This window comes from Ananas comosus, linkage group 24 (assembly GCF_001540865.1).
Source record: "Ananas comosus cultivar F153 linkage group 24, ASM154086v1, whole genome shotgun sequence".
Classification (NCBI taxonomy): Eukaryota; Viridiplantae; Streptophyta; class Magnoliopsida; order Poales; family Bromeliaceae; genus Ananas; species Ananas comosus.
Genome location: NC_033644.1, coordinates 3,596,946 through 3,612,205, shown reverse-complemented (window position 1 = coordinate 3,612,205; position 15,260 = coordinate 3,596,946). Strand labels below are relative to the sequence as shown.

Below are 15,260 nucleotides of genomic sequence, written 5' to 3'. Positions count from 1 at the left end.
GAAGGCGGAAGAGAAGACATGTGAGGCTGAAAAGATTAGATATTCAACTCATAAATTATTTTTCTTCATATTATAATACTATATTTTATATAATTATTTTATACTTTGAACTATTAGATATATTTTTGTATCAAATTATAGATAATGTTTTATACAAATTAAACTATTGATTGTATAATATTGAGAGTTTCAAGCGGCTCATTTAGGGCTCGAGCTCGCTCGACTCGAAATTAGGCTCGCTCGAGCTCGGTTCGAATTAATTTCAATCCTTGAGCTTAAATTTAGGTTCAAAATTAATTTCAAGCCGAATTTTAGCCGAGTTAAGTTCGCCCGAGCACGGCTCGTTTCCACCCCTACCGCATAACTCATGTTTTGACATTACGGGCGGTTGCCCGGGAATGGCAGAGGCAGAGGCAAAAGATAAGGAGGCAATGGAATCCGCCTGCTCGCTGTTGCTGCTGGGCCCTCTTCGTCTTCCTCCTCCTCCTCTTCTTCCTCTTCCTCTACACTCTCACAAGAAACCCTCTGCCTTCCCTCGACCGCCACCCCACTCCGTCGTCTCTCTCCCCCCTCTCTCGTCCGCCCCCTTCAGAGCAGCCGCTCTCATCCCCCGGGCGGCGCCGCCGGAGGCCGAAGACGCTGCAGTATCCGACGACGCCGCAGTCTCCGAAGCGCCCGGCTCGAAGGTACCCACCGGGTTCGGTGCCGGCGCTGCTGCTGATTCTAAGAAGGCGAAGAAGGGGAAGGGGAAGGGGAAGGGGAAGGAGAAGGAGAGGGGATCCGTGATCCGACGATCCCCTATCCAGAGGCCCTCGCTCCTCTATCCCAGCGCCGAGGATGCTCAATCATCCAAGGAGGAGAAGCAGCGGCCGAGCGTCAACGAGAGCGCGTTCCTGCTCGCTTGGTTGGGCCTTGGATCCCTCATCCTCGTCGAAGGTGTCGTCTTGGCCGCCTCAGGTACTCTTCTTCTTACTGCTCCTCCTTCCATTGTAATTTTAAGTCTAGGTTATCCTGCCGTGCGATCAGTTGGACAGTATAAAGATTTGTAAAATTGAGATTATTTTAGCTCCAGACGATCTTTTGCCCTTAAGAAAAGCAGGCATAACCTGAGAGCAAGTTAGAGAGCTTGACCGTTTAAGAGGAATTTCAAAAGGCTTAGAGATCTAACACTGCATTTTTTATGGGTGGCATTGATATCAAAATTGAAAAAGGGAAAATAAGTAATCAAGGTAACAATATTAGATGATGAACGCACTCTTTGATATGGGTCATGGAACCCTTGAAGCAAGAAGAGTGGAGGTGCTCCATCTATGCAATTGCCACCTCTTTGATTGTGGCAACCTTTTTGTTCTTTGCTATTTGTGCTGAGCAACACATTATGGAGAAAGGTGTCCTCAATAGAACAGAAACTCCAATACAGATAGATAGTGTGATTCAGTGGTGTTAGTTGGCATTCTAATTCAGTGGTCAAAGATCTCTGCACAATTTTGCTGGATATAGCTGATTGTTCATGCATGTGGATCGAAATTGCTTGCCAAAATTTGTTTTTAGATGACACTGATTCTACACTAGCAAATGCTGGGGCAGGCTAGCGCTCATGCAAGGTTGAGGATAATAAACAACGATGGCTGCAATGACGATTCGTGCTGTAGCAGTCATAATTGGAGTCTCCGTATTGTGGCTTGGACGAAAGGAGATGGCTCTGGCTCAAAGTCATAAAGGGTGATTGCATGGATGCAAAGTATCAAGCGGCTCTAGCATCCTCTGCTAGAAAATGCAGGATCAAGAGGCGTCCAAGCTGGAAGGCACCAGCAATATTAGTTTGGTCAGGTAGCACTGAAGGTGATCTTTAAGATCGAAGGAGGTGCAGCAGGCATCCCACCCAAGCGTAGTGAACTCAGATTTGACGGGTGGCTGGCAGTCGATGACCAATTAGTCGATCTTGGACAGTAGCAATCTGTGGCTGCCACTATTTGGTTCAACATAGCCCAATAAACGTGACATGATAAACAGTACTGGGTAAATACGCTAGACAAACTTTCCCTCGGTGATTTACTTCATATTTTAGAGAATATATAGTGTAGTACATCAGTATACGGTATGGAAACAATTGTACATATGTATGCTCATACATTAGCATTACTATGGCATAGTTTTATCAATTTATTGTCCTGTATGGGGATATTTTTCTTTTTGTAGAAAACTATTTTTTCTTTGTGTACTATGAAGTCTTGTAGTTGTGCTGAAATAATGGGCTGGGTGGGTAGTGTCGAGAAACATTAAGAGTAAAAAATACTCAATGGAGCTTGCATTGAGGGAAGTTGATAGAAACTTTTGATTGGGAGAAAAAATATAAAGTTGCCACTTTCTTCAGTGAAAGAATGTTGTTTCTCGGTATATTGTGTCTACCACAAAAAATAGCAACGGTATAAGGTGCTTATTAGGCCTAGTATTTAAATTATCTTAATGTACCTTAATGTGCTATATAAATTTAGATAACAACCCATTTGTCAGAGAAGCAATTTTGTTTCATACCACATAGTTCTGCAATATGGCATGCACTTAAACAGCTTGAGGAGAAGCATTGAGAAAAAGGGGCTTTTATATGGATTGTCCACTAGTTCGGAATCAGTATGTTCCTAGCGAAGTCGTGTAATTGTCTTTAGATAAGAAAGATATTTCTATGGAATATATCGAATCGCTAAAGGGTTAATGTCACAAGGCTACCAGTAGTGCCAGAACTTCCACAGTATCATAAACAAAGATCTAGTCAAAGAGGATTAAAATTAATGTTTTCTTCAAAAGGTTGGATTAAGGTTCACACTGTGAGAATTGATGAACATTCAATAGTGATTGATGAAAAGATATGGTAATGAGTATTTTCAATGTCCTATTTGAACTTCTAATTTTGGAAGATTAGTGGGAGACAAAGCAGATACAAAATGTACCAAGCTTCATAAATAAAGTAGAAACATGCTGAGGAAATACTATGCCAAAAGAAATATTTCTAACGCTTATGGCAAAATTTTGTCGAAGGGGTAAGCCTTTGCTCCACAAATTTTGGATGTTGTAGCACTAGAAAATTATAATTGAGGTGGATCGGTGGGTAGTAAAATGAGATGAAGCATCTATTACTATATATTAATACCCAATCTATTTGCCATGTGGCAATCTCTTCTTCATTGTTGATTGTGGGCCCTACCTTCCATTGAACCATAGTCATTATTGAATGTGGGCTCCAAGGTTTTAAGTGTCCGTCGGCATGGGCCGTATCTACCATGCCGTACCGTGCCAATAAGATACCGGCACGATACAGATCCCGTACCGATGGCACAGCTCAAAACCCTCTATTCTTTAAAGCAGTAAGTAATTTTCTCAATAAAGTTCAAAAGATGTGATAAAAAGACAATAAATAGTTAGAATATTTTGTTGCTAAAGAAAATAAATATTTCATGCTATTATGTGTTGGCACACAAGAATTTTTTTGACCGGCACGCATCGGCACGGCTTAGACACGCATCGTGCCGTACCGTGCCGGAAAGTTTCCTGCACGATCCCGTGCCACGGCACTTAAATCCTTGGTGGGCTCCCTCTTTCCATTGAACTACTGAATCTTGATTGAAATTGTTGATTTGCCATTTTTGTATCTTTTCGCCTTCCTTTTAATTAATGAAATTAAATTCCTTACCTCATTTTCAAGAAACTCCACCCTTTTTTATTTCCTTCCCGGCCCTTTCCTCTTCCACCTTTTTCTAAACCCTATAAATCTCACCTTTCCATTTTTCTCTACACTCTTTCCTTTTACTCCATTTCCAAACTGTAGATCGTGATCAACATAGAGAGCGAATGTGCGGCCATGCCACCCCGAACGGCAAGAGCCACCTTGAGAGCCCCGAGTGCCTCCGCACGATATGGCGAAAGCTCGAGGCCGAGGGGATCACATAGAGGTTCTTCTCCTCTCGATCTCCTTCTTTTCTCATCCTTAGATTAGATCAAAATGAACTAGATGTAGCTTTGATTGCTCGCTTTTGCTTATTCACCCTAAAACCCAAATTTTTGAGTTCGGAGAAGTGATTGGAGGGTTTACGCATGCGAGATTTGAGGTAATGCTCAATAAATTTTAGTTTATTATGCTTTGGCGAGTGAAAATGGGAGAATTGAGGTTATTTGGCGAGTATGATGCAAGAAATTGAACTGTATCTACTTGATTTTGTGGAAAAGTGAGATTATATTTTGTTGGTTATGGCTATCTAACCATTTCAATGAGGGTTAGTTACTTTAATGAGGATTAGTTACTGAGGCTTAGTTACTTTAATGAGGGTTTTTTCTACCTAGTAATTTGTTAGATATTTAAAGAAGTATTGAAGCCTCTTAGTACTGGCCAAAATTTTCTGAAAAGATTGTTGTTGTTTTTTATCTCAATTAAGCAGCTTAGAAAGTTGCTAAACTGTTTGCCGCCCCTTTCCTTTGCCCATATTGTCATACAACTCCCCCTCACTCTATCTCACCTTAACTCTAAGCTTGACACACCTTCCCGGACTCTCTTCTCTATCCTTTGCATCCTCCCAGACCCTCTCTCCTCGCCCTTTATGCCGTTTGCCACCGTCTTTGCCACTTGCCGCCACCGACCTCCTATGGGAGCACCTCACTGCTACCGCCGCTGACGTAGACTAGAAAATGTCCTCCACCTCGCCCTCAACTCTGCTGCCACCGTTGCCATCAACATGGGCTTAGTCGTCGAGGCCCATGTTGAGGATGAGCTCCTCGAGCACTTCATCGTGTCGTGTGCAGAGCCCTCATCGACATGGCCTCCGCTGTCTACGTCGATCCCACAGCTACGGGCTTGGAGTCCAATTCTGAAGAAACTGAGGTAGAGGAGGGAAATTAGAAAAGCATGTTTTATTTAGTATCTCTAGGTAATAATTTCTAAAACTTATTCGAAAATCTTGGATTGTTATGAAATTTTAAAATTCTGTCTCTACATGCATTAAGGGGGAAAAAACAATTGGCTACGGCAATAGGAGACGACGCGTTTTCATGCAGCGGCCGGGCGACCAACAATTCTACTAGCTCGGCTCCCTCTCTACCAACACCTTGTGCTTTTTTTTCCGCAACACTGTGCCTCTGCTAGCTTTAGAATTGAACCTTCTCGAACCTCTAGGTTTAGAGCTTGAGCCGCCATTCCATAGCCTTGGCTACGAGCTGGAATCTCATCATCTACTCTCTGTCTTTGAAGTCTATTACATTTATTGTGTTGTTGGTAATGGTATTAGTTTGTTTTTGTGTTCAAAATTTTGATCCTAATCAACTTATTAACTACACTTAATTGACAAGGCAAAGACCATATCCATAAAAATTACCTCAAACTTAGACATCATTACAAAAAATAGTTTCTTTCGTCTCCAAGGCAGTGCGAAAATAAGAGATATTGTTGTTACTGCTCTCAATCGGGCTCTTCTCCTTTCCTAAAGCTCATCGAATGCATCGCTCCATGAATTTGAAGTGGTTTACTTCTTAGGTAGATAATATTTACACGATTTTTTTTGCTATTTTTCCCTTTCTCGATCAAATTTTCTGATTTGTAGGATTTGATACTATGCTTTAGCTAATTTTAGTTGAATCATTGAGGTCCTTCTTTTACTTTGCTATATAATTATTACCCTGTATTGTTATGCCATCTAATATTTGTGATTTTGTGAACGTACGATGTTATAGAGAGTGGTAATGTAGTAATTTTGAGGAGAATTAGCAGCTACTATTCATTCTATTTTGAACTTTGGTTGAAATGGATTATAGCTGCAGTAATGGCACTGGTATGAATGGAGAAGCAATGAGGTCGGAAGTTAATGTATCTTAAAATATAACATTTTAATAGCCAAGGCACTTTGTGATAAAATATATATATGTACTTAATTTATGTAGGCAAAGATATCATATTCTTATATATATAATTTTTTGCAATCTGTAAGTCATTTTATTTTTTTTATAACCCAATTTATGAACTATCTTCTAGGGATTTGGAAGTATTTGCGCCATTGAGTAGGTCCTGTTGGATCTTCTCTAGGAATTGAGATGGCAATGTAGTGTTTCCCCCTGTATATTTTGAGTATATTTTCAAGTAGGACTTTGACACAAGGTGATAGAATGATTCAAATGCAACCTCGTCAAACATTAACATTGATCAAATTTTTTTAGTGTGCACCAATAAAAAATAAAAAGAAAACTATTTTCTTGCATATGCTCAACAACCCAGTAGTTAGGGAGTTTGATCTTTATTCTATTGACTATTGCTTTAACTATCATTTGAGGCTGCATTGTGATCCTTAACTAACCACATATTATTCTCCATTTACATCAAATCAAATAATTTGTGTTTGGTTTTGCTCAGTCAAGATGTACATTGATTTGGCCCTATTTAGCCTCTATTTGTTACTTTTTTAAATTTTATTTTATGGTATTTTACTTTATTTTTTTTATTTTTGCTTTGGCATTGCCTTCAAGTCAACAGATGATAGTTCCAAATTCTATGTCCTATAAATGCGAAGTAATTGGGAAGCGAATAAATATGCGAGTACTGTATAAAATTCAAATTTTGCCTAATTTAGAGTTTTTCTTGCGGAGCCGAAACAGTCTATAGGAGAGCACTTGAGCATGATGTCTGCTATGATTAGGGAGCTTAAAGCGGCTTTGCAAGCTCACTAATGAACAACAAGTTCAGTCGATTATTAGGTCCTTACCGGAGTCATCTTGGGGTCAAGTCAAGTTAGTGCTGACTCGCAACGAGAGTATTAAGACCTTCGATGATATAGCTCGACATCTTGAGTTGGAAGCGGAACGCAGCGAGGCGAACTCGTCACTTAGGGTGGTCGGCGGAGAGGTAAGTGGCCTAAGTGCAAACATCCTAAGAGAGAAGATAAACAGGCAAAGGTTGGAAACCTCGCGCCAAATAAGAGCGAAATTAATAAGCGCCACAAGAGCAGGCGTGGAAAGAAAAACTTAAATAAAGTGAAATGCTACAACTGTGGACATATAGGATGCTTTGCTCGCACTAACACGAAAGGTAAATCCCAACCTTCGCTGTCACGGCCCGAGACCGCTACCCATTTGGTTCGGTTCGGGCGCGTCGAACAGACGCCGGACGGACAGCCGGACGGACAGCACCTCCCCTGTCCGCCCAAGGCTCAACAACAAGATCATGTACAAGAGTTGCCCAAAATAAACTCAATTAACATACATGATTCAACAAGCACCACAAGTGCTATACCAACAAGAGCAAGAATCACAAGTAACATACAAGTGAAATAAAGAGAGATACATCTAACTATTACATCACATTCAACATTAATTTGATTTACATTTCCATCTCCCAAAAATGAATACATGATCCTCTCACAAACATAATGCTAGCTATCCAAAATACATTATGTCTATAAACATGCACACGAGGGTGCTCTAGTACAAATAGGAAACTCTACTAGCTAGCTAGGGCGCTACGCCCTTACCGCGATCCTCCCTCGGAACGCTCGCACACGGCCCTGCAACAAAGTGGGGTGAGAACTATATAAATATAGTTCCCAGTGGGTTCGGCCGCCGACTCCGCCGATCTTCCCACTAGGTCTAAGCAGGCATAGGCAGATAGATAAATATCTGTAACTGTAATTGATGCATATAGAAGGAATTGCAAGATTCTACTATGCCTGGAGAACAAGAGTGAATCACATAGCCATGTAATCTCTAACATGCTATAATAACTCTATCAAGTATACATGCAATTCTACTATGCCCAACATGCTCAACATGCTCAATATGCTTACTATGCTCAATATGCATAATTCTCTTGAGTTCATCACCCAATCGTCTGGCTGGCCCAAAGGCGCGCCCTCGACTCACAACTCAAATCCGTCTATGAAGAGGGACTCGAACCACCCGAGGGATTGTCTGCGGGACCCCACATAGGCTATCCCTTGGGACCCCACATAGGCTATTCCAATCGTTTCACGTGCCAAGACTCCGGAGCTCGCACTACTTGTGCGCAGCGACTGCCACAAGCGCTGAACAGACTGTGTGAGTATGATCAAATCTGTTTCCAACGAAGGTACCCGGTCATATGACCAACATGCACAAGTGTTCTTTTAACACTAAGTTATAATGCCACTCGTCAAGTTGTTTACTTGGTTCACATGTCACTTGCCATAATGCAATTGTCCTGACTATACTAGTCATATGTCATCCATGCAAGCTCAAGTTATTGTTTAACTTATCTCTATAGGGTTCTATGTCACAAACTCATTCTCATGCACCCTAAGTTCACATGCCAAGCCTACTATGCCGCAATACAAGGGAGCATGCAAGAATAGTAAAAGTAACATCTAAATACCCTAACATGCATGATACTATATATGTAGTATGTTCAACATAGAAATTCTTAGACATAGGGAGAAGCTCAGTTGCTTCGGGATGACACCCCCCACCTTTTATCACTATCACGAGGCTAGAGTTCCGATTTCGTGATTTTTGGAAGCTTTCGCCGCGAGCTGCGGCAATCTGTAGTGTCACGCCCCGGGACCGATACCAATTTGGCTCGACCCGAGCACGTCAAACAGACGCCGAACGGACAAAGTTTCCCCTATCCGCCCAAGGCTCATCACATGTACATTTTCATCAATAGAGAAAAGCACTAGCAGAAACATACACAAACGGCTTACACGAGGGTAAGCAATAGCCACGAGTGAAAGAAAAAGGAAACTAAACATTCACTTGTACTATGATTCATTTTTGATCATATACATTGTATTCATCTTGTTTATTTTCGAATTCCTTATATTTCATTTCATCATTTCTTCCTTACATCACATTTACCACAAAATACACATTACATTCTTTTCTTTACATCATTTACCATCATGTACAAAAGATGATCATATGGTACTTTACTACAAAATGAAACCCAAAACTTTGGTGGCCTCTGACTAAGGCGCGATACCTTTACCTCGGTCGCTCGCCGGCTTGCTCGGTCCCGGCTCTGTGGAAATAGTGGGGTGAGAACTACAACAAAGTTCCCAGTGGGTTCGGCCTCAACATCACCGACTTTTCCACTAGGACTAACTCAGGCATAATAGAAAGGATAAGCTGAAATATAGTAACCAATCTACAACATGATGCTAATATGCATGAACAATAAGCAAGGAATATACTCAATCATTAATATATGCAGATTATGCAAGTTCTTTCGTTCTTTATCTTTACACTTTGTTCTTTGTTCGTTGCTTTTTGCTTTTTGTTCTTTATTCTTTAATCTCAAGGCTAATCCGGGGGTTTCGCCACATTCTTCACATTAAGTCCGCCACATTCTTCACATTAAGTCCATCATCGCAGGAACTCACCCGCTAGGACCGTCCTTCGGGTTTACTCCAACCCGTGATGCATAACTTCGGAGCGCATCGCCCGAGGGGGAGCGACCGCCCTCGAGCACGGAACTCATAGCAAGTATGATCATATCCTTAACTCAAAGGATTTATAAGTTCAATCTTGACTTTACACTAGCTCTAGTGTTCTTTCATCACTTTTTGTTGCAAACTCATGCGAACACATTCTTTACAATTCTTTATTTTTGGCTACCTCTAGCACTTCATGTTCTTTACTTCCCACATTACTTTAACTTTAAGCATTGTCATTTTCATCATTCTTTACATTACATTGGTTCTTTACCTCACACTATCTCTAGTGTCATTTCACGTTAACTTTATCGAATGCCACTCGATCTATGTCATTGTGTCACTCTATTCTTTTGCTCACTTTGGGTGCTCACTTTTCTCTCATGCATACACATAGGGTTTTCGATGTTTACATAGTTTTCATTCATCATATTATGCAAGTTGTACTCACAATCATGCATCATTACATTTTCATCATTACTTTACCCTAAAATGCATTCAACAATATATATATATATGCTCAAATGAATGACACATTAGGCATAGAGAGAAGTTCAATGAGTTTGAAAAGCACCACCCACCTCGTAGGTCTATTTAGGTGCTCCGACGATTTTCTTGAGATTTATAGGCTTCTCGTTCTTCACCTGCGGCAAAACGAAGCCAACTTAGGCCATTTTGCCCATATCTTTCTATAGACTTTTCGTAACGTTAATCCGAGCGCACCAATGCGTCGGCAATACCCCCAATTAGGTTTCTAGAGGGTCAATTTTCTTGGATGAATCTTGCAAATTTGCATTAAGAATTTTAAGAAAAAAAAATTTTTAGAATTCCAAAAATATAAAGGTAAGTCAAAAGAATTTAAAAGTTGATCAATTTTTATCGTAAACTTGCTTAAATTATTCATCATATGATTTATTATTAAATTTTCATGGATAGATTTTACCTTTTTTATATTTCTAGAAAAAATAATTTTCTTCAATTTTTATCAAAAATATTTTTAGAAAAATTTGAAAATGAAAAGGAAATATCGACGCACTTGCAATCCTATTTTAGTTAGTTTAGTCATCATATGGTCTCTCATCGAATCAGTATGGATGGATCGTGCAATTTTTCATAAATATTTAAAGAAATTCTCTATGAGATAGAGTTATATTTTTTTTCATATCTAAAGAAGAGTACTACTATATTAAGTTATTAACTAGTAACTGTAGTAAGTTATTATTGCCAGTAGATCGAGACAAATTAATACAAAACCAAAATTTATAATTATTGCCCTAAACCTTTCAAAATAACATTATAGGGTCTTACTGGATTAAAAAAAATAATATTGTACCAAAGCATGCTACTAGGAGGTTGTACGTGACCGTCGACACGTAAGAGTGCCATGTGTTGGCACGCAAGCATGCTGATAACGCACGTAAGAGTGTCAAGTGTTGGCACGCAAGTGTGCTGATACCGGCCGGCATGGCCCCCGTGCCACAACACTTTAATCCTTGAATGTAGGTAATCCACTCATGCTAAATGAGCAAGCAAGTGTTTCAATTGTAAATGTCACCTTAGATGAGATTTTATGAAGTCGGCAACAGAGATGATCTGCGACTCTTCTTGGCCTGTATGAAGCCGAATGTGAAGAAGGCACCATGTGGGTGACTATCTTGAGGTTTGTTGCCTTGAGTAGCAACAAAACAGACATTCGTATAGTATTTTTGAGCGTGACATGTCATTAGAAGTAGGTATGTGCAAGATCGATCACTATAATAGAGAGGCGAAATTGATCCTTATTTTGTCACCGTGTGAGCCTTCCGTACCCTTGGGACTTAGAACCATGTCATGAAGTGGATACTTGGTGTTGTTACTTTAGCATGGTATCCAAGAGTCATGATTCATCTCAACAAAACATGTCTAGGAAAATAGTCAAGTTGAAATGAATTGGCATGAGGCATTTGAGAAAAAATTATTTGACAACACGCTTGTGATTTCTTACAATAGCCCGGGGGAGTATGTTGATATTTATTATCAATATAATCATAAGTATGAATATATTGATGAGAGATCTAGCTTTCTCGATGATAAGGATAAAAAATGTTATGATATGATGTAGTTCATTAGTTCAATGATTTGGAGTATAGACGAGATATGGAGTAGTGCTATATTAGTTGGATGGTGACTTAACATAGCACTTCTCACTTTTTATTTTTCTCGTTTTTTGATCGCACCAACCATTTCCCTTAAGAAGAGTAGAATGAGACGAGAGAATATATTTGGGATGGCAAAATGAATACGTACCAAGTGTGTATGAGTGGGAGATGTTAGGATTTGAACAAGTTGGGACTTCTCTAAAATATCCCTAATCTACAGGGGATAAGGAATAGACTTAGAGATAAATCCTATTCTATTTAAATCCCTATTTTTGTGGGAACCAGTTAGAGTTAGACTAGGATTAATATCTCCCCTCTGGGTGGATTGGCCATTTTATACAATAGAAAATTAGAATTACATCTCTATAGAAATTCTCTCTTTGGTTCACTCTAGGGCACCATCGAAAATCCTAGGGATTTGGGCGCTATGCTGTGATCAACACTAATAGCTGGTTTGCTACGAGAAAGATCTATTCTGCAAAAGAAAAACATGCTAAAGACCGAGACGGATTTTGGTGGATTGAGTTTGTAAAACCAGCTGAGATTAGATCCAGGGTAATTGCAACGTTAATTCCACAGCGAAAAGATATGTAAACTTTATGTAATTTTCATCATAAATTAGTTCATCATTTCCATCAACACAAAGTGCTAATGATTAGACTAGCATGTGTTAATATATACTGCTAATTTGTTCTAATTAGCATAATTGATGTAGTGCCGGTAAATCATGAAGTTTAATAGCAATTGCCAAATAGTGCTGTGAAATATAACAATTAGCATGATTAGACATATACCACTAATTGATTCTAGATCATGAAATTGTTGGTGTGTAACCAGAACTAGTATTTTCTCATGGTGCTACAGAGATTGGAAATTCAATCTGCATCACTGCATGTGGTAAAATGGAGGAGGATTATTGAGGAAGTATGGAGCTTTTTTTTTTTGAAAATTAAATGCAGATTGAACTTGTAGGATTACTTAAGGATCCATGAGGTAATCTCGATTAAATGGTGAAGACCTGTCACCTGAACGTTCGAAGCATAAAGGTTTACAAAAACTTCCTTCAGCTCTATGATTCTGATTGTTTCATTTTGATTCTGATATATCTGTCATTATTTGCAGAAAGAAAAAAAAAAATCATTACATGAAAATAATTTTAATTATCTTCAGAGTCGGCATTACCTATTATTAAAAGATGAATGCTAAGAAAGTCAGGAAGAATGCTGATGCACTTGCAATTGTCTTAATTTAGCATGATGCACGTAGATGTTTTAGAGGAGGTTGGCTACTTTGGCTTCCGTGTAGAAAACTTTTTTAAGCTCTATGATGAACCATTAATCATTCTAAATCTGATATACCTGCCACAACATGCAGAATAATATTACAAGAAAATAGTTTTGATTATATTTGGATCAGCATTACTTATTGCAAGAAAATAGTTTTGATTATATTTGGATCAGTATTACTTACTGAAAGATGAATGATAGGAAAGTTAGGAAGCAAGTTAATGTAATTGCAGTTGTCTTAATTAGGATGACGCAGTTAGATGCTATGAAGGAGGTTGGTTAGCTACTTAGGCTTCTATTTTTGTCATGATTTATTTCGAAACTGGTTCCGAGCCTCCTTTATATTCAAATTCATTTCATTTAGTTCAGAGCTGAGTCAAATAGAGGCCAGAATTGAGCTGAACTCGAGCTGATTGGGAAATGCTTGGACCAATTGCTAGCCCTAGTTAGTGTTGGGTTTCCGGAGGGAAAAAAAGAAAACAACTAAGAAAGTCAGTAGGTTGGCACGTTGATAAGGTAATGGCAAAATAGGAGACCAAGTGGGGCCTTTCAGGCGACGATTTGTCCATTATGTTAGGTAAAATAGGAGACATTAGAACTAATGTTAGTTCTGATCCTATAAATTGTTTTGTATCATTCACCGTAAGGTATCTCTGGCATGCTTATATTTTTGGCGTGTTGTTTGTGTGTATCTCTCTATGTTAGGTACCATAAAGCACCTATAAATTGTTTTGTATCATTCACCGTAAGGTATCTCTGGCATGCTTATATTTTTGGCGTGTTGTTTGTGTGTATCTCTCTATTGTTAGGTACCATAAAGCACTGTCGAGCTTGTTGCACAAGCTCCCTGCTGTAGTTGTCCATCCGGTCTATCTTCACTTCTATGTTCCACGTTCTCAAACTTGTGTGTCATTCTGGACAGTTAATCCGAGCTACTGCAAGTGCTCAAATACTAGACGGTTTTATATTTCAGTATTTATTGAGCGTTCACTTATTTTCCTCCTATTCTGGTAGGTTTTATATTTCATTTTCAGATAGTTTGAAAGTTAGCTTGTAATTCATAAAGGCGTGTGATCTTACTTCCTATTTCTATTGTTTTCTCTGTCCAGGCTTTTTGCCCGAAGAATGGGATGACTTTTTTGTCAAGTATCTCTATCCATCCTTCACTCCAACGGTCTTCCTGTTTCTTGGTGGGACTGTTGCTTATGGTGTCTTCAAGTACCTCCAAGCTGAGAAAACGAAGAGCTAATTATGCTCCAGAGGTGTATGACAGGCCACCAGCGCTCGTAACAAAAAGATAAAAACATGTATCCTGACCTCCTCAACTCTAATTTTGAAATTGCCCCTCCAACTTTAGTTTTAGTTTTCTTGGGGGCATCCTCTGTACTTCAAGTTTATTTTAATTTGAGTTATTTTCCTTAATCTAATCTAAGGATTTAATAGTTTCCTTAGCTGTTTGTTTAGCCATTAATGCTTACAAAATCAGTAGTTCCATCTGCTGGAAGAAGTGTTCAGAATGGTTAAATTTTTTAAAAAATCACCTTCAAAATCAACAAATTCCAATTTAGGCAAATGAATGCAACTTAATTAAAAGTTTTCTATCCTGGTGAGAGTTTAGATGAAGAATAATATACTTAACACTACTATTATGAAGAAAAACCTTTTTTACTTGACCCATTATTTACTTGCTGAAATTTTCTTTACTGTCTTGGGTTCCGCAAGAGCAAATATTGGCAGCAACGTCGAGCACAAACTCACTCACCTGCTGAAAGTCCTTTGTGGTAATAAACAACGGGAAAAGCTATCTTTAGGCCCTGTTTGGGTATCCCTAAAAATATAGTATAGTTAAATTATACTATACCGGTAGGAAAATTATCATATGAAGCTTTGGAGAGAAAAATAAAATGCAATATTTTATACTCCAAAAAATAGAGTAAAACTATAATCCACTCTAACTAAAGAAAAAAATTTCATCATTCTTGGATAAAGATGCATCAAGTTCTAACTTTTAAATTTCAACATAAAATTTTAAATTTCAACATAGATTTTAAACTTTATAATTTAATTTATATTCAAATTTTTAATTTCAAATTTAAAATTTGAAATTAAAATTTTAAATATCAAAAATTAAATCTTATAATTTCAAAATATAAATATCAAATTTTAAGTTTTAAATTTTCTAATTTTATAAATTCAAATTTTAATTTTCGAGTATCAAATTTTAAATTTATTTTACAAATAATAAATTTCAAAATTTAAATTTTCTAATTTATAATTTCAATTTTTAAGTCTCAATTTTAAAATTTAAAATTTAAATTTTAAAATTTAAAATTTCATTTTAAATTTTAGTTTTCAAAATTCAAATTTTAAACTTTAAATTTTAAATTTCAAATATCAAATTT

The 15,260-nt window shown here is 38.2% G+C and overlaps 1 protein-coding gene across 1 annotated transcript; it reads left to right on the top strand.

The window, feature by feature from the left end:
* On the top strand, window positions 341-14,285 carry LOC109728830 (protein LOW PSII ACCUMULATION 2, chloroplastic). Its single transcript, XM_020259363.1, has 2 exons — window positions 341-957; window positions 13,968-14,285. The coding sequence occupies exons 1-2, from the start codon at window positions 399-401 to the stop codon at window positions 14,105-14,107; spliced, it is 699 nt and encodes a 232-aa protein (XP_020114952.1). The 5' UTR covers window positions 341-398; the 3' UTR covers window positions 14,108-14,285.

Bases quoted from the DNA above. Each gene is read 5' to 3' on its own strand.
- LOC109728830 (XM_020259363.1), top strand. From the start codon at position 399: ATGGCAGAGGCAGAGGCAAAAGATAAGGAGGCAATGGAATCCGCCTGC. The intron at 958-13,967 runs GTACTCTTCTTC...TTCTCTGTCCAG, and splicing joins TGTCGTCTTGGCCGCCTCAG to GCTTTTTGCCCGAAGAATGG.